The following is a 19,459-nucleotide window of genomic DNA, read 5'->3' as shown; positions in this document are numbered from 1 at the left end:
GCTTCAGACGAGAGGGACAGGCAGTTTAATTTCTGTCTCCTTAAATTTTTGTGAATTTCTTATCATGTCCATGAAGGAGATGCAGACAAGCCAGCTCCCTAATATCCAGCTACTGGCCTTTAGAGTAGTCATAGCTGGGGCCTGGCCTCATACCTGTAAAACTGACCACATCCCTCCTGTTAGTCTTACCTCTCACCACAGTAAACCCTCATTACATGGGAATCAGTGCCTAAGGAATACAGGAAGGATGACCTCACAGTCCCTTTGGAAGACACTCCTGGGGTTCCCATGGGTTCTCAGGACATCCAGGCAACCCACTTTCCCCAGCACCAGGACAAATAGTTCTTACCATCTGGTGAGAACAGGGTAAGTAGCCAGCTGGAGTTTAGTAGCTGCATTATATGGGGGGGAAAAAAATGCTCACAGTATAAGTTCCCAAACACAGAATGGCCTAAGGGAGGTGAGCTCAGAAAGGGCAGAATCAAGGGCTTCCCTGGTGGCTCAGTGGTGAAGAATCCGCCTGCTGACGCTGGAGACACAGCTTCTACCCCTGATCTGAGAAGATCCCACATGCCACGGAGCAACTAAGCCCACGTGCCACAACTACTGAGCCTGTGCTCTAGCACCCAGGAGCCGCAACCACCGCGCCCCGGTGCCTGTGCTCAAGTGAAGCCACTGCAGTGAGAAGCCTACGCACCGCAACTAGAAAAAATAACACAGCCTCTCCTCTTGCTCTCCTTCCTGGCGCTCACTTACACCTGCTGTCGTTAAAATGCATCCACTGTGCAGCTTCACCCGATCCTTGCCTTCTCACTTCCCCAACACATCCCGTCCCTGGCCCATTGTGCTACTGACCCTGTCACACAAAACCTTCCTGGACCAAGTGGGAAAATGCCCTTTGACAGGTCTCTCCCTCCTCTCACTGAGGAGCTGTTTTTTTTTTAAATATCACCAAGAATTCAAGGAACCCACATCGTAATACAAGCTGTTAATGAAAATAAGCTTTATTACATCAAGTAATAAATACAAAGACGCAAACAGTTCCATTTTCTTCCAGATGTTTGGGTCAACCCTCATAAAAGGCAGAACTGAAATCTACATACAGTCTTAGGAAAAATTTCACGGGTCCTTGTTAGGTTTGATTTGGGAGGTTGCTCTTTCTTCTGTATTTATAACTTGTGCATTTTAGAATGGACTTCAAAGCACTAATAATCATGCAAATATGCTTAAGCAAAAAAGAAGTTACATTAAGCAGAATCTATACCGTATGGCAGACGAGGGGACTGGCTACTAGGTTAAGTGTGCTGTCAAGTCCGTACTACTGAAAAACTTCAAGTTGTATCAGCTTGTGGAAAGGAACACAGAACAATCTGGGTTAACATAAATGTATTCAAAAGAAAACCAGACACTGGTATCTTAGAGTCAAAACTACTTTGCTGTAAGAGAGGTAACTTCTACGTGCATCTTTTGAATCAACGCTTTTAAAAAAAGAAAACAAAACCACAAACACCTGGGAAGTTCCTAACTATTTCAAATGTAACTCCTAATCAATTTCAAAATCTTTCCTCAATCTTAAAGAGACTGTAGATTCAGAGCCTAAGTGAACATGGGAGGGGCAGGGGAGGAGAAACTGAACTGGTTAACCATTTTGAAAACAAGAGTTTCATCTGAACAAGGGAGGTGAACCGTAACTTCTCCTCTGGGAAGAAGCTGGAAAACCTTCCAGGCTCAAAAGGCAGCTAGGACCTGGCGTTCCGCTCCGTTTCAGCCAGGCACTCCCGCACCAATCCTCGGGCATGGATGATGCCTGGAAGAGAAGCAGAGACGGGCGTCAGAGGGCAGCACCAACTCCAGGAGTGGAGAGCAGTCCTTCCGCAACCAGCTGCAGAAACCTCAGACTGGAGAGAACGTGGGACCTGCGTTCTACGACCCAAACCCCATCCTATCCCTCAAAGCCAACACTCCTCGTCACATCTCCCTTAAAGTATTTCTTCCCATACTCAAGATGACAAATCAGCAAGCTCTTTTCTTGACATTACTCGCTACACAAACCATGTTACCATCCAGATGCCAGGAATAAGTGTCTCCACCCAAGTTCTTTAAGTGAGGACCCATGATAGAGATTGCAGGCCAAGTCGCTTCAGTTGTGTCCGATTCTTTGCAACCCTATGGACTGTATAGTCCTCTAAGGCTCCTGTCCATGGGTTTCTCCAGGCAAGAATACTGGAGGGTTGCCATACCCTCCCTCCAGGGGATCGTCCCAACCCAGGGATCGAACACACATTTTGTCTCTTGCATTGGCAGACAGATTTTTGACCACTAGTGCCACCTAGGAAGCCCACTATGGAGCTTTCAAACCATTATTTTTCCTAAATTCTACAAAGGACTTGGGAGTGTCAGATAGCCTGCCCAGATCTGGGCACAAGACGAAGGCTCACTCAGTCCACCCTGGTCCACTGCTTCATCCTTTCTGCTAGGGACTGGTGCCATCTACGATGTGATTTTCCCCTCATCTTTTATCACTATGGTTTGGGAGTTATCGTTTGTTTGGGTTTTGTTTTTGTTTTGGCTTTACTAAACTTCATGAAACACTTACTTCATTTTAATTGACACCAAGAATCTATTCCTCCTAAGAGCTGACCCCGAGAGGGCCCTAGGAATGACACCCCACATCACTCAGGTATCCCCACCTCACAAATCTTAATCCCCAGAGCTTCTGAAGACTTTGAGCAAAGGGCGTATGTACAGCCAACCATCACAGCTGCTGCACTCTGCCATCATACCATGACAGAGCCAAGACATTTCACATTCCAACAAGTCTCTGCTTAAACCCTGAAGTTTGAATTTCGCAGAATTTTGACATGTCACAGAGTTTTTTTCCATCGTTAAAAACCACAAATAGTTCAGTCTCAGGTTTTGGCACCAAAAAACAAAACAAAAAACATAAATAGGAACTTCCCTGGTGGTCCAGTGGTTAAGACGCCACACTTCCACTGCAGGGGACGTGGGTTCCATCTCTGCTTGGGGAACCAAGACCCTGCGTGCTGCGTGGTGCAGCCAAAAAATAGAGTAATAAAAATACAAATCGCATTCTTGGTGCCTGATTCCCCATGCCCTAGGACCCTCCTTCCTTGCTATGATGTAAACTTGGCAAGCTCTCTCAGCTACTGGTCAGGGCAACTGTGGGACTAGGTGCTCACCCAGGATGTGCCCTGCGCCAGTTGCTAGGTGTATCCATGTGTTGATCTGAACTGCCAGCTTTGCTGGGTGGCTGCAGATAGCCCTTCAGACAGACTCTGGGGCTCAGCATTTCCTCAGGCATGCCCAGTTAGGTAACCAGCACTCAGTTTACCAGGACTGTGGGCTGAGTGATGCCCCCATGACCCCTGCGGTTGGGCTGGGGTCAAGCTCATTCTCTCCCCCAAGGCCTCTTCCAGCCCCTACTGCCAGCCTCCCCTCCCTACACCAATGCCTGTTATTCTCTGATCTGGCTTTGCAATCAGTCTCTTCACATAGGTAGTCACCACCTGTCCTCAGCCAGCCTTGCCCATCACTAGAGCCGTGGCTTGATTACCACCGTGGCCCCCCTGCCGTCACGCCCCAGATTTACAGCCACAGAATGTTCCCCTCTCGTTTTTCTCCAAAGTTGCTTCTCTAACCTTAAAAAAAAAAAAAAGAAAAGAAAAAACCCTCCTAAAATTAAATTCGCACATAAGCCACCATGCTCTGAACTGCTACCTTCTAAAATAGAAATCCTTTTCTCCTCTCCTCTCCACTCCCCTTTCACTTCGTGAAGCAGCAACCAACCTATTTCACTGCCTTCTGAAGTCAGCTGGCCAGTCACATCTTCACGTGAGTCCCTTCCTCCCGGTGACACCAGCCTTCCGCCCTCCCTCCCTCTTCAGTCACGAAAGAACTTCAAAGTGCTCTCACCCTCTGCCCCACACCCCTCCTTGGGGCCCTGCTCCAGAGAGGACAGCACAGGGCAATGCAGGCCCCTTTGGCCCCAGGTCTCCCCCCTAGGGGGGGCCCGCTGTACTGGGCTGCCTGGGGCTCCCAGGACCAGAGTCGGCCAGTGGGAGTGAAGCAGGCATGAGGCAGAGCTGCGGGATCTGGGCACAAAGGCTTTTTTGGGGGGGTTGTGCAGCCTATGGGATCTTGGTTCCCCGACAGGAATCGAACCTGCACCCCTCTGCAGTGAAAGCATGGAGTTTTGACCACTGGACCCCACCCCGCCCAGGGAAGTCCCAAGGCTTCCCTTCTCAGATGCCGCATCTGACAATTGGCCGCCAAGCCTCTTCCCTTCAGATCCCCCAGGAGGGTCTAGCTCATGTTGCCTCAACAGTCACTCTGAAACAAAATGAGCGCCCCTGTGCCACAGGGGATGCTTCTGTCTGCCACCCTCCGTTTTCCCCAAAAGATCTTTCAAGACGAGAGCCAGTGCCGGGGGTCAGCCAGCAGAAAGGCATCACCCACCAGGGGAGTCCAGGGTCCATGACTTACCTCGTTTTAGTCTCTCCATCGCACTCTTGCTGCCCGCATAGGTGGGTCTGATCTCCTTCCCCAGCTCTTCGATAATGGCCAGCAGCTCAGCATATTTGCTCTGGGGCACCTGGCTGTTCCCAGTGCCCTGCAATCAGAAAGCAAAGTGTTCAGAAGGATTACACCCAACCTGACCCCAGTGCCACAGTCAGGACCCCAATGCATGCCAGTGGCACAGGGCAACAACTACAGACCAGGGAGCTGGCCCTCTCTATTGTCTCTGTAACTCAAGGCCACCGCCCAGCAGTCTCCAGAAGGCCCTCTGATCATCTCAAATAAGGAAAAAAGAGTCAACAGAAAGGTGATCATTGAGAATTTCCTGGAAGGAGCCACGACTAGGCAAGTGATCCCAGGAGAGCTGGGGATCCAGGGTGAATGGCTGAGATGGACGCCACACCTGGGGGTCAGCAGGACTAGAAAAACTGCCAAGGCCACCCAGACAGAAGCCAGCACGTATTTAGAGTCTCCCTCCTCCCCACACTGGCAGGGTCCACCACACAGAAACCCTTTCCTTCCAGACCCCCCTCCAACTGCCCCCAGCAAGCACACTGATCAGTGGGGCCGAGTTCCACCAGCCTACTCGGGCCTCCCCCACTGCAACCAGCTGCATCAGGCTGGCCACCTCCCCCCAGGGAGGCCCTCGCCTGCTCCCCCCGCCTCTGCCGCCTCTGCTTCCTGGCCTCCCGGTCCTTCCTCCTCTCCTTGTCTGGCTCCTCGGCGTCCTCTGGGCGCCTCCCCTGGGCCCCTCGATCCTGCCTCCTCTGCTCTGGCTGCCGCCTCAAGGCCGGGGCGCTCCGGGGTCTGTCCAGGCTGCGCCTGGCCCCGTCCTCTAGCCACCACCTCTTCAGGGGGGCCCTTGCCCCCACCCACTTCCCCTCCGGGGGCAGGAGGGCCTGGCGGGGCATGGCAGCAGGCCGCCACCTCATCCCCCAGGGCAGGGCCGGCCTCCGTGGCGACCTCGGAACACGAGTTGCAGCCACGGGAGAGAATCTCTCGGCTGGTGGCGCAGGCGCCCTCCCCGCCCCCCTCGAGGCAGCACTTCCTAAAGAGGGGAAGCTGCCTCCACTGACGGCTCCCCCGACCCAAAGGGGAAAGTCAGTCTCGGCTGGTTTTGGGGTGGAGTGGGGCAGGGTCACAGCCCTGTGACCGATGGAACCCGGTGTAAAACTTAGGGGCCACCAGCTCTAGATGGAACCCACCTGGGCTCCACTAGGCTACAGGCCCCGTCCTCCCTGCTGGGGCCATGATCTTGTGGCGAGTGAGTGGGAACAGGGTCCCCTCCCCTCTGTCCAAGCTCAGATCCAGAGTCCAGGCCAGACCTCACCTGCCCAGGCAGCAGCACAAGGAGATCGGCCAGGGATAACGCGTGGGGCAGTGGCCCAGTGGGAGCGGTGGCTCCAGGACAGCCAGTGTCCCTGGGCTCTCCCACACCTTCCTGTCACTCAGTGTCCCCCGTGAACCTCTCTCACCGCTTCTCCATTCCAAGGCCCTGAGCCCCGAACATGAGCCCAGCCAGGGCCCTGGGTTGGGGAAGCTGGGGTGACCACGCCATTCCATCATTTCTACTCCTTCCACTGCCTCCCCTCTGTGCCCAGGCCGCCCCCAGGGTCCCCCCTACCTCGCATCACCCCTGCTGCCATACCTGGGTGTAGCCTAGAGATGGCGGGCCGTAGTCACTCAGCAGCTGGCGGTACTGTGAAGACGTCGCCATGCTGGTGGAGGGCGGGTGGACGCTCCCAGCTGTAGGGGAGGAGACAGAAGTCGGTAATCCAGTAGCCTTGGCTAACTGTAGCCACTGCCAAGGTAAGGACTCTCAGTCCCCCTGCCCAGGACTCGTGCTGTCAACACTCGTGCCGTCAATAATGGTCTTTTGTCTCCGAGGACAAAGAACCCTCCTCCCGGCCTCCCTCCTCCCATCCTCCAGTTTGGTGGTGGCTGACACTTGGCCTAAATGACTGACAGTAAAAAGTAGCTAACAGACCGCTGCCCTTCACACCCCCCACCCCAGCAGACATTGCTAATCAATCACAGAGCTCCTTCCCATTCATACCACCAAGGACTCGGAGCAAAGAAGAAATCTGCTGCTATTCTCAGCCTAATCCTTTCAAGTCTCCTTTGCTGGGTCCTGCGCCTCAGAGGTTGACAGCCTAGGGAACCATGGCTGCCACAGAGCCCACCTGCTACTAAGGCTGGTCCACACTGGGGCTAAGACTTCCCAGGTGCCCAGACTTCTGCGGGACTACACAGTGAGGAAGACGGGAAGGTTTTGGAGTTCTGAGGCCAACCCTGGCCGGGGACTGGTGTGCATGTGTGCTTAGCCGCTCAGTTGTGCCTGAATCTTGGTGACCCCACGGGCTGCAGCCCGCCAGACTCCTCTGTCCATGGGATTCTCCAGGCAAGAACACTGGAGTGGGTTGCCATGCCCTCCTCCAGGGGATCTCCCCAACCCAGGGACCAAACCCACATCTCCTGCATTGGCGGGGGGGTGGCGGTGGGGGTTCTTTTACCACTAGCGCCACCTGAGAAGCCCACTGGACACCGTGTCAGGAATCTGGAGCACATCATAGCCTATGTTATCCCTGGGCAAGTCCCTCAGCCTCTCTGAGCTCCCGTCACTCCTCCCCAAAGCGGGGACCAGACTCTTGCCAGTCTGAATCTATGCTTGGATGGCTTATGCCCCCCGAGGGGAGGAGTAAGACCCGACTTATGAATTGCCACACTAGAAGATGCTGTCCCTCAGCGGAGGGACCACGTGGGGCCAGGGCCTGGCTCAGAATGAAGTCTCCTGGATGGGGGATGGGGAGGTCCGCAGCAGGGAATATTCCAGCTCCAGCTCAGGAGCTGGAAGCACGCAGACCCATAATGGCGTCCAAGTGGCCATTAGCGGGTAAAGGATGTCCTGCGGAATTACAAACAGCGGTAACCATGGAGAATTTACCTAGCCCTCCTCAGCAGCGGCCCGCCTGCCTCCACGCCTGGCCCGGGAGCAGCTTTCCCTCTGCCTGCCGCCCCCGGAGCCAAACGGTCTCTCTCTCTCTCTTTCTCTCTCACGCACACAGCGGGCTCTGCAGACTTGGCCCCGGGGATGGACAGCTGGTGCCAGGCCGGCCAAACCGACCAGCTGCTCATCTGGTGTGGGCAAGGGGAGGGGCAGGAGAGGAAGGAAGTTCAGGGGCTCAGGCTGCTGGAGTTAGAAGGGGCCCTGGAACCCCTCACTGCAGAGAGTGAAACACAGACCAGAGAGGGTGGGCACTGCCCCCAGGCCACACAGCACAGAAGAAGCTAACACCTCACACCTGTCCCTCTGTCCAGGAGCTGGGGACAGTTCTGTACCCAACCTGACTGGCCCTGGATTTCTCCACTGGGGCCCAGATGCATGCCCAAGCATGGGATGCCCAGACAGGAAACACGGATTCTGCCACCTCTAAGTTGGGGACTGAGCACAGCACCCAGCTGCCATGCCTCTAAAAAGGGCTGCTCACACACCTGTGCTACAGAGCTACACTCACGTCTCTGACCTCCATCCGAGGCAACCATGGGTGTGCAATGGCCAGAGCAAGGGAATGTAGCGGGTGCCCCCCCCAGCTCCCCTCACCACATCAGCCAAACCCCAATTTCCTGGCCTTCTGATGTGGGTGGTGAGTGTGGTCTGGGTAGCTCAGGCTTCACTGCCCCAGGCAGGGTTCAAGTCCCGACCACTGCAAGTTCTTACACTTCTCTCTGTAAGGCTGGGATGCTAAGGCAAGAGTGGGGGAGGAGGGGTCCATGGCACTGCTCAGGTCTTCAAAGCATCTAGAAGATTCCAGCTCCCCGCAGGAAATGAGTGCATTCTCTGCCCTACCTCCTGCCCTTCTTCTCCTATTACTATATTCTGTATGTCTTGTCTTCCTGACCCATCCTCTCTCCTGCAGGCAAGGGTCTGGACTGGGAGCCAGGCCAGCTGCGCCATACTGGGCTGCGGGACCTAAGACATGGCCCTTCTCTCTCCGGCCTCAGCTTCTCCATCTGTTTGAGGAAATAGTTCCCAACAGAATGTCTAAAGGCTCTAGAACCTGCTCCTCCACGGTGCTGGGTTAGTTCCTGAGAGAGGGAGAAGGAATGGGTTGCAGGCGTGGAAGCAGTGTGGAGAAGTCAGGCAAGAGCCCAGAGCTTGATTTGCCTGTCACCTGGGTGATGTGGTAGTCGACCCGACTCTGAGCCAGTCCTTTGCTCAGTGTTCAGAGGGGGGTGCCTGTGGCCCTGGGAAGAGTTGGCGCAGGGACCCCAAGTTCCACTCATGCCCACAGCTTCCTGCAGACACAGGGAGGGCCGGCGGTCCAGCTGCCCAAGGCCAAGGAGAAAACCAGACAGGGCGTGAGCACGGTCGTCTCAGAGCATCGCAGACAATGCGCGCAGTGTGCGGGGACCAGGGAGGGCCCTGAGCCGAGGGAGGGATTGGCAAAGGCCAGCAGCTCCTGGGGCCAGGCGCGGCTCCCCGCCCCCACGCCAGACAAAGAGCGGCCCGGGCCTGGGGAGCTGGCGGCCTTCCCGCCACTTGGGGCGCCTGGGGGGGCTCTCTGGCGGGGAGGCGGGGGCTTTGTCTAACTCCGCCACTGCCACCGCCGGCCAGGCCGCGGCTTGGCAACTCGCGAGCAGGAGGCAGGGCTGGAGGGCGTGAGGGATGATGACAAGGAAGCCGGAGGAGCGGCAGTGGAGAGTCCATCTTGGATGCAAATGGCTCAGGGAGATGCGGGCTTTCTAAAGGGGTCCACGCTCAGGGCAGGGGGCAGGTGGCCCCTCACCCGAACACCAGAGATCTGGAGACCTCAGCGCTCCTCCTGGAGTTCACCACAGGAGAAGGAAGACAATCTGGGCACAGGTGCTAGCCAGCCCAGAGCAGGGCTTCAGGGTGCCTAAGCGGGTGGCTTGCTCCCTCTGGGACCCCAGTCCCCAAAGGGCCAGGTTCAGGGTCCCTGCCTCAACTGCACCAGGGGAACCTGAGACTTCCTGCCCACCTGGGCCGGCGGCAAGACCCTCCACCCATCCCACCCCAGAGTCAGATGAGGGAGGCAGTGAGAAACATTGGCCACAAAGCCTGCCTCTTAAGGTGTGCAGACCCGAGAGATGAGAACATTTCAGCTGAAAATAGGGGCCGTTTGCTCTTGGGGCTCAGACAGAGCCCACACTTGACCAACTAAACTATCTACCCCCACAGCCATCCACACCCTGAATCTTAACCCTTTCCAATCCCCAAATCTCTGTCCAAGAAGTTAAACACACACACACATATATACACCTACGTATAGGTATATACGTACATGGACATACACTTAGTGCTTTTCTGGGGCGCCCTTCAGATTTTGGAGTTATCGAGTTAACATTAGAAGACAAGGCCCAAAACTTTCGGCCAACTGCCAGCGTGGCACTTCTGACCAGGGAGGCCCATTTCCTTCCTGCCAAGCCCCTGCCTCCACCCCTACCCCCATGCACCTCGCTTTTTTGGAAGTTTCCCACCAAGAGTCTAAAGGAGAACCTCGGTGAGAGGGGGCAGTCAGTCACCTACGAACCCCACAAAATTTTACCACCAGCCACACACATCCCGCGTGCCCCCTTGCCACACACACACCCCGCCCCCGCCCCGGTCTCTGAGGCAAGACCCCCAGACTCAGCCTAAAGCTTCCGGACAACTTATGCAGGAGTTTTCTGGGACCGCCCAGCTTCAGCCCCAGCACACGGAGAGCACTGCTCCTGGAGGAGGCCCCTCTAAACCTAGACTTGGGGGCTCCAAGCCGGGACCCCGGCTCAATGCCTCCCCCGCCCTCCGCCTGCAGGCAACTCCGAAGCCCCCGGTCTTCTTCAACTTCTCTCACTTCGCGCACGCCTGAGGGGACCTCCCGTGCGCCCCGTTTTGGGCACCTGCTCCCCCACGCCAGGCCGGGCGGGCGTCCACAGACCACCTCCCCTGCACCGCCGGTGACCCCAGCGGCCCCGCGCCCTCGGGAGCGGCTGCAACCTGGCGCTCTCGCCGCCCCGCAGCGCCGCCTGCGCGTGGCCCGGCCTTGCTCACGTGCACCCCTGCCTCCCGGACCCCCCGCCCGGGCCTGCCCCTCAGGTCCCCAAGGGCGGACCCGCGCCCCGCTCCCGGCGCCCCGCTCCCGGCGCCCCGCTCCCGGCGCGACCGGGCCGCTCCCGATTCCCGCCGGCAGGGGCCCTCGCCGAGCCGCCCAAAAGCCGGAGGAAAAAGGAGCCGAGAAAGCCTCCCCCGCCCTCGCTCGCCGCGCTCCCCACAAGCCGGGGCCGCCGGCGTGGGGGGGACCGCGGCGGCCGCCCGCGACCCGGGCCCCAGCCCCGGCCCGACCCGAGGCCCGGCGCGGCGCGGGTCGCACCCGCGAACTTTGGCAGCGCGCGCGCCGGAATCATGGCGGCGGCGGCCGCGCTGCCCCGGGCCGGGACCCGGTGCCCGCCGACCCCGGCCGCCGCGGGCTCCCGGGAGCCGGGGCCGGGGCCGGGCGCGCGAGCCCCCAACTTGGCTGCACTTGGGGCGCGGCGCGCGCAGCCCGCGAGGCGCACTCACTCACCGGCGTTGAGGGAGGCGGCAGGCATGTGCGCGGTCAAGTTCGGTTTGTAAGACATCCCCCCGAGCGGCGGGGCGCGCCGGGGCGCAGCGGGGCCCGGCCCGCGAGGGCGGCGGCGGCGGCGAGACCCGGCGGCGGCGAGGCGGTCCTGGCGTCCGTGCGCCCGTCCGTGCGCCCGCCGAGCTCCCGCGCACTTTTTGTTGTTGACGGCTCGGGCCGCACCGGCAAATATGGCCGTCCCTCACCCTGACACCCGCTGCAGTATATCACCCATACATCGGGCGGGCGCGCGGGCGCAGGGGCGGCCGCAAACTTTGAGCGGAGCCAGCGGGGCCGGCCGGGGCCGGGAGGGGGCGGCCCGGCGCGCCGCGGCCGGGCGTCAGGGGGCGGTGCCGCCCGCGGCCGCGCCCCGCGCCTCCGGGCGCACTCGGCGCCCGCAACTTGGCAAAGTTTGGGGGGCTGGGGTCCCGGCAGTGCCCGAGGCCCACCTGGGTCCCCTTCTTCTGCTGCGCTGGCGATGCCTGGAGATTTGTTGCTGTACCGATTCATTTTTTCTTTTTTTTTTTTTTTCTCTAAAGCTAGGTAGGATTGCGGAATTACTTTTTCGCCCCCCCCCCTCCTTGACTGTGGGGGCAGGGATGGAAAATTACCTGGAGAAAATGGTGGCGAGTGGTATTTTTAAGCACGTAGATCATTCCAGACGCCGAGGTCTGCCTTCTCCCCAGAATAAGATCAACCAATTCTTGACATTGATTTCAAATAAATTTCACGTCCCTGTCGGTATTAAGTGGTTGTTAACCCCTTGGCGGCCTAGACTCCTTTGACACTGGACAAAAGCCAAAGGCCTCCTCCCGCGAAAAACACACCGTCTCATCCACCTAATTTTGCATCTTAACTCGTTCAAATATTTAAAAAGCGCCTGCTGTGTGGCGAGCACTGTTCTAGGCGCTAAGACAAGAATAAACTTGACCAAGTTTCTTCTCTCCTGGAGATTACATTGCAATTTTTGACCCTCTTCCTACCCCACCACAGCCCACTTCTCAAATCTGACTGAATTGCAATCATGAAATTTATTTTACATCAGATGATGAAGCTTTTGAAGGTATTATTTCTTGGAGTTCTCCTTAAATAGTAAATCTTCTCAAAAGACACAAGATGCCCGCCCTTTTCTGCCATTTTTAATCGCCCTGCTTTGCAAATATCTTTTATTAGCTACAGACTTTCAGATACATCTGGATCTAGTGAGAATTCTTATTGCCCCAGAGGTAAAGGATACACCCATTCCCTCCCTCCTTCCTTTAGAAGTGAAGGTACAAGCGACACCCCTCTTCCCAGGATCGCTTGTGATCAGCTTTAGGCTGGTTCCGTCAAGGATGTTCAGCGAAGTGTTAGTTCGGGGGTAAATTAATATCATCCTTTTCCTACCCTGCTCTCAGGGGACCAATACTCTAGAGTAGCACTGTCCAATAGAAAAGTATTGCAAGCCACATATATATTTTAACAATTTAAATAATCACATTTCAAAAAGTAAAAACTGATGAAATTAATCTTTTTTATTTAACATGATTTAAATATATAACGTATTAAGTCAATATATAATAAATATAAAGCAATTATTAAGATACTTTACATTCTTTTTCTGATACTATATTCAAAACCCACCGGGTATTTTACCCTTACAGCTCATCCTGATTGGGACTGGTCACATTTCAACAGTTTGGTAGCCACAATAGCCAATGGTTTACTTATTGGACCAGTACAGGGCTAGAAGCTATAAGCAGAGGGCTCATAGGCTGACAGACCTGGGGCAAAAATCCAGGTCTCAGAGGTCTGCTTCAGTCCTTTCTACAAACGTTGTGGGCTATTCTCTCCATATTGTATTTTTAGAATGATGTCCATCCCCTCACTGATCATAATTTTGGGTGGGGGGCAATGCTGAGGGGTATGTGGGATCTTAGTTACCCTGCCAGAGATCAAACTCGTGTCACATGCAATGGAAGCAGAGTCTTAACCATTGGACCACTAAAGAAGTCCCACCACAGATCATCATGGAAAAATATTTTTCCTTGATTTTAGATCTATTCATTTAAAGGGTGTAAAATTCACCCTTTAAAAATACACAATTCAGCGGGATTTAGTATAAGCACAAAGTTGTACAGTCATCAGCACTATCTAATTCTAGAACATTTCCGCCACCCCCAAAGGAAACCCAACAATAGTCACTCCCCATTCTTCACTACCCATAGCTTTAGGCAGCTGCTAATCTGCTTTCTATGTCTATGGATGTACCTATTCTGGACATTTCATATGAATGGACTCAGTTAAAATATGTGTATGGCCTCTTTCACTTAGTATAATACTTTCAAGGTCCATCCGTTTTGTAACATAGATCAGGACTATGTTCCTCTTTCTGACTGAATAATATTCCATTGTATAGATAGGCCATATTTTATTTATCCATTCATCAGCTGATGGACATTTCATTCATTTTCACTTTTTGACTATTATGAATAAAGCTGCTATGAACATTTGTGTTCAAGTTTTTGTGAAAATGTTTTAGTTCTTTGGGGTACATAACCAGGAGTGGAATTGCTGAGTTACCTAGTAACTCTGTTTAACTTTTTGAGGAACTGCTATTTTCCATAGTGATTATCATTTATATTCCTACAAGCAATCTGTAATACTTATAATTTCTCCATATCCTCACCAACACTTTTATCATCTGGCTTTTTTATTTTAGGCATCCTAGTTGGTATGAACTGGAATCTCATGGTTTTGATTTGCCTTTTTTTTTTTTTTTGGCTGTGCTGGGCCTTCATTCTGGTGGATAGGTTCTTTGTTACAGCGCTCAGGTTTAGTTACCTTGTGGCACGTGGGATCTTAGTTCCCCACCAGCGACTGAACCTGCATCCCTGTATTAGAAGGCAGATTCTTAACCACTGGACCACCAGGGAAATCCCTGCATTTTTTCTTTTTGAATTTGGCTGAAGGGGCACTTGGGAGCTTTGATCTTTATTGTGGCATGCGGGATCTAGTTCCCTGACCAGGGAGTGAACCTGAGTCCCCTGCATTGGGAGCTCAAGAGTCTTAGCCACTGGCCCACCACAGAGGTACCCCCCTTTAACCTATTTTTTAATTTGAGTTTTTATGTTAAGTTGTATGGATACTTGTCTTTATTCTGGATACTTGTCCCTTCCCAGATTTATAGCTTGCAAATATTTTCTCCCATTCTGTGGGCTATCTCTTAACTTTGTTTCATTTCATTTATTTATTTAGGCTGTGCTGGTCTTCCTTGTTTACCCTGGGCTTTCTCCAGTTGCAGAGAGCAGAGGCTACTCTTGTTGCGGTTCCCAGGCTCCAGAGCACAGGCTCAACAGTAGTGGTGTAAGGGCTTACTTGCTCCGAGGCAAGTGGGGTCGTCTAGATCCAGGGATTGAACCAGTGTCTCCTCCACTGGCAGGCGGATTCTTTTTTAAAAAATGTTATTTATTATTTATGGCTGTGCTGGGGCTTCATTATGTGCAGGCTTTCCTCTAGTTGCTGCAAGTGAGGGCCACTCTAGTTAGGGTGCAGGGGCTCCTCTTGTTTCAGAGCATCAGCTCTAGGCGTGTGGGCTTCAGTAGTTGTGGCTCATGGGCGTAGCTCTTGTGGCTCCCAGGCTCGATAGTTGTGGCTCACAGGCTTAGTAACTCCAAGTCATGTAGGATAGTCCCAGACCAGAAATCGAACTCGTGTCTCCTGCATTGGCAGGTAGATTCTTTACCATTGTGCCACCAGAGAAGCCCTCTTTTAATTTTCTTGATAGTTTTGGTACGAAAAGTGAGTCTCTCAGTCGTGCCTGACTCTTTGCGACCCCATGGGTTATATAGTCCATGGAATTCTCCAGGCCAGAATACTGGAGTGGGTAGCCTTTCCCTTCTCCAGGGGATCTTCCCAACCCAGGGATCGAACCCAGGTCTCCCACATTGCAGGCAGGTTCTTTACCAGCTGAGCCATAAGGGAAGCCCAAGAATACTGGAGTGGGTAGCCTATCCCTTCTCCAGGGGATCTTCCCAACCAAGGAATTGAACCGGGGTCTCCTGCTTTGCAGGTGGATTCTTTACCAACCAAGCTATGAGGAAGCCCACAGTTTTGGTATAGAAAAGGTTTTAATTCTACCCACACTCCCCTCCAGCACCACGTGGTTTGTGGGATTTCATTCCCAAAGCAGGGATTGAACCGAGGCCCTTGACAATGAGAGCAAGAAGTCCTAACCACTGGACACCCAGGGAATGCTCCAAAAGTTTCTGATTTTGATGAAGTCCAACCTATCTATTTTTAAATGTCTATTTGCTTGTGGTTTGGGTATCATATCTTGTCAAAGGTCATGAAAATTTTCACCTAAGTTTTCTTCAAATAGTTTTTCTACTTTTTGTTCTTATATTTAGACCTTTGATCCATTTTTAGGTAATTTTTGTGTATGGATTCATACACAAAATTCATTCTCTGCATGTGAATATCCAGTCAGTTGTCTCAGTATCATTTGTTGGAAAGTCTATTCTTTCCCCATTGCAAGGTCTTGACACCCTTTTTGAAAATTAGTTGATGATGAGTGTATTTCTAAACTCTCAATTCTATTCCACTGATCTATGGACTCTATCCTCGTATCCCTACTACACTGTAGCTTTGGAGTAGGCTTTGAATTCAGGAAGTCTGAGTGCTACAACTTTTTCAAGATTTTGGCTATTCTGGGTCTTTTGCATGTCCCTATGAATTTTAGGATCAGCTTGTATTTTTTCTAGAAAAAAAGTTGGAATTTTGATACAGCTTGTATTAAGTTCATCAAGTTAGGGAATATTGCAATTTTAATTTCAATGTCAACTCTTCCAATCCGTGACTACAAGATGTCTTTCCAATCATTTAGTTCTTTTCCTTTAATTTCAACAAATTTTTAAATAGTTTTTAGTCTACAAGCCTTGTACTTCTTTGGTTAAATGTATTCCTAAGTATTTCATTATTTTTGATGCATTTGTGAGGTTTTCTTAATTTTAGGGTTATCTTTAGTGTGTAGAAACACAACTTATTTTTCTATATTGTCTTCTATCCTGACACTTTCCTGAATTCACTTTTTAGCTGTAATAGTTGTGTCTGCATGTAGACTCTTAAGGATACTCTCTATATAAGATCATGTTATCTGCAAATACAGAGTTTTTATTCTTCCTTTCCAAATGCAATGCATTTTCTTTTACTTGCCACATAGCTCTGCCTAAAACCTCGAGGACAGAACTGGATAGAAGCAGTAAGAGCAGACATTCTTGCCTTGTTCCTGATCTTAGGAGTAAAGATTTTAGGTTTTCACCATTAAGTATGATGTTCACTGTGGCCTTTTCATAGATGCCTTTTATCAAGTTGAGAACGTTCCCTTCTCTTCCTAGTTTGAGTGTTTTTATCATAAAAGAGTTGGATTTTGTCAAATGCTTTTTTAGAATCAGACTTCCTTTTTTTAAATTTTATTTTTGGCTGTGCTGGGTCTTTGTTGCTGGGCTTTCTCTAGTTGCAGTGAGCAGGAGCTATTCTTTAGTTGCGGTGCACGGGCTGCTCACTGCGGTGCTTCTCTTGTGGCGGAGCAAGGGCTAAGGGCTCTCGGGTGCACAGGCTTTGGTAGTTGCAAAACAAGGGCTTACCCGCCCCAAAGCATGTGGGATCTTCCTGGACCAGGGATCAGACTGGTATCCTCTGCACTGCAAGGTGGCTTCTGAACCACCGGACCACCAAGGAAACCCAAATGCTGTTTCTTTTTTTAAAGTGATTTTTTTTTGTTGTTGGCATATAATTGCTTTACAATACTATGTGAATTTCTGCTATACAACAAAGTGAATCAGCTATATATATATATATACATACGTGCATGCTAAGTCACTTCAGTCATATCCAACTCTAAGCGACCCCATGGACTGCAGCCCACCAGGCTCTTCTGTCCATGGGGATTCTCCAGGCAAGAATACTGGAGTGGGTTGCCATGCCCTCCTCCAGGGGATCTTCCTGAGCCAGGAATCGAACCTGCATCTCTTACATCTCCTGCACTGGCAGGCAGGTCCTTTACCACTACCACCACCTGGGAAGCCCCAAATATACATATATCCCCTCCCATTTGAGCCTCCCTTCCACCTCATCCCAAATGCTTTTCCTACATCCATTGAGATCATGGTGGGAGGGGAGGATCCCCTTTATTCAACAGATATTAATAGTTATGAAGTGTTTACTATGTCTCAGGCACTATTGCAGCAACAGCAGGAGAAGACCATCCCCATGTTGTGATGAAGTTTATCATTACAGGCATGGCTGCCCTGTTTAGCTGTCCCTTCTCACCCCACTACACTGGAGCCATTTCCTTACCCCTTGTCTCCCATGAGTTCTTCTTCAGACCAGACTAGATTATGACCCTGGTGCTTGTTCATTCCCACATCAGAGCCTTCATCACACCAACTTGCCCTTGTGTTTCACTTGGCGAACTCCTCAAAGCCCAGCTCAACTATCGCACCTCTGAAAAGACTTCCCTGCTATTGCCCACTATTGCATTTGGCTGGTCTCCTTGAGTTTGAGCCACATAAAGGAAAGACCTGAATCCTTGAATGTCTAGTCAAGGCATATAGAACATTCCATAAAGGGCCTCAGTGTGTTCCTAGGAATGAGGCAAAGCAAGACCAATTCCCATTTGCAGGTGGTAACTCCTGTTCACAACCTTCTTCCTCCTCACAACTCACTTTCCATAAAAGATGTGTTAGCTTCCTGGGGCTGCCATTATCTAATTACCACTAACTGGTGGCTTAAAACAACAGAGACTTACTTGCTCTCAGTTCTGGGGGCCAGAAGTCTGCCCTCTTCCAGCTTCCAGAATGGCTACATGCATTCTTTGGCTTGTGGTCACATCACTACAGCCCTGCCTTTAGATGGCCGCCTTCTCTACATGTCTTCTCCCTGGCTCTTCTAAGAACAGTTGTTACTGGATTGAAGACCCACTTTAATTAATGCAGGATGATCTTATCTCAAGAACTTCAATTACACCTGCATAGACCTTTTATGCCTAAAAAAGTCACATTTACAGATTCCAGTGGGTAAGACTCTGCACTCCCAATGCAGGGGACCCAGGTTCAATCCCTGCTTAGGGAACTAGATCCCACATGCCACAACTAAGAACTAGCACAGCAAAAAAAAAAAAAGGAAATCTGTATGAAACTCTCAAATAAGTCCCTTTAGCTTTTTTTTTTTTTTTTTTTTTTAAGCAAAGAAAGGTTTATTGCAGGGCCAAGCAAAGAGAACAGGTGGATGCTCAAAAACCCTGAACTCAAGATAGGTCCTTTTAAATGAGTGGTTTTAGAATGATTAATGGCAACCCACTCCATTATTCTTGCCTGGAGAATCCCAGGGATGGAGGAGCCTGTTGGGTGCCGGATATGAGTCGGGCATGACTGACGCGACTTAGCAGCAGCAGTAGCAGAATGGACCCTTATTAGTTTAATGGGTATGTCACAGAGTGATTTGCCAGGGAACACAACAGATGAAGGAGAAAGCAGGGTCCAGTGGAAAAGCCTCAGGGGATAAGCTTTAGCTCTGGATCCACTGTGAGCCAACGCTTTAGGCCTCAAATAACTTGTTTAACCTATCTGGGCCTTAGTTCATCTATAAGATTAGGGAGGTTTGATGGGATGAAGCTCCAAGAATTCTCAAAACTCTTAACATCCTAAGAAAGCAGTCAGACAATATATGTACCGTTTTTGCCTAAGGGAAAAGCATCAGAAAAGTCTTGAAATTGTTAGGAAACTTGATACCATTCTGGGGCCATCAGCTCCAAAGTGGAGTGGACCTGCCCCAGGTGGTAAGAAGGGGACTTGTAGGAGTTGAGGGTATATTTAAACTTCTATGTATGTGGGATTTACTGCATACGTACTAGCACAGAAGCACACACAGGACTTATAAATAATTTAATAAATTAACAGTGGACGTACACTCAGAAATGCTTACTAGAATACGTGATCAAAGTCTTCCCTGGCGGTCCAGTGCTTTGAACTCTGTGCTTCCACTGCAGGGGGCACAGATGTGATCCCTGGTCAAGGAAGTAGGATCCTGCAGATCCTGCATGCGATGGGGCACAGTCAAAAAAACAAACAAAAGAAAAAGACTATGTGAGCAGAAACATTCGGAGACCACCAACCTAAGAATCTAGTTAACTAGGCAGTCAGACCCAACAGTTTGATAACCAGACAGGCTGTGGGTTAAGTATCATGATTAACTTAGCAGTGACTCCAGTGTGGTTTATATCCTTTGGACAGTAAAACCATACTTGACATCAAGCTGAGTTTTGATCGGAAGTCTACACCCAAATT

General features: G+C 51.7%; 1 protein-coding gene across 1 annotated transcript; it reads right to left on the bottom strand.

Annotated features, from left to right (window-relative positions):
• Window positions 1–986: 986 nt before the first annotated feature.
• CDK2AP1 (cyclin dependent kinase 2 associated protein 1) lies at window positions 987–11,412 on the bottom strand. Its single transcript, XM_027956427.3, has 4 exons — window positions 11,100–11,412; window positions 6,185–6,282; window positions 4,504–4,630; window positions 987–1,807 (listed from the first exon to the last, which is right to left on the bottom strand). The coding sequence occupies exons 1-4, from the start codon at window positions 11,152–11,154 to the stop codon at window positions 1,740–1,742; spliced, it is 348 nt and encodes a 115-aa protein (XP_027812228.1). The 5' UTR covers window positions 11,155–11,412; the 3' UTR covers window positions 987–1,739.
• Window positions 11,413–19,459: the final 8,047 nt, after the last annotated feature.

This window comes from Ovis aries, chromosome 17 (assembly GCF_016772045.2).
Source record: "Ovis aries strain OAR_USU_Benz2616 breed Rambouillet chromosome 17, ARS-UI_Ramb_v3.0, whole genome shotgun sequence".
Classification (NCBI taxonomy): Eukaryota; Metazoa; Chordata; class Mammalia; order Artiodactyla; family Bovidae; genus Ovis; species Ovis aries.
Note: the sequence above shows the minus strand (reverse complement) of the source record. Positions and strands in the feature narration are given on the sequence as shown.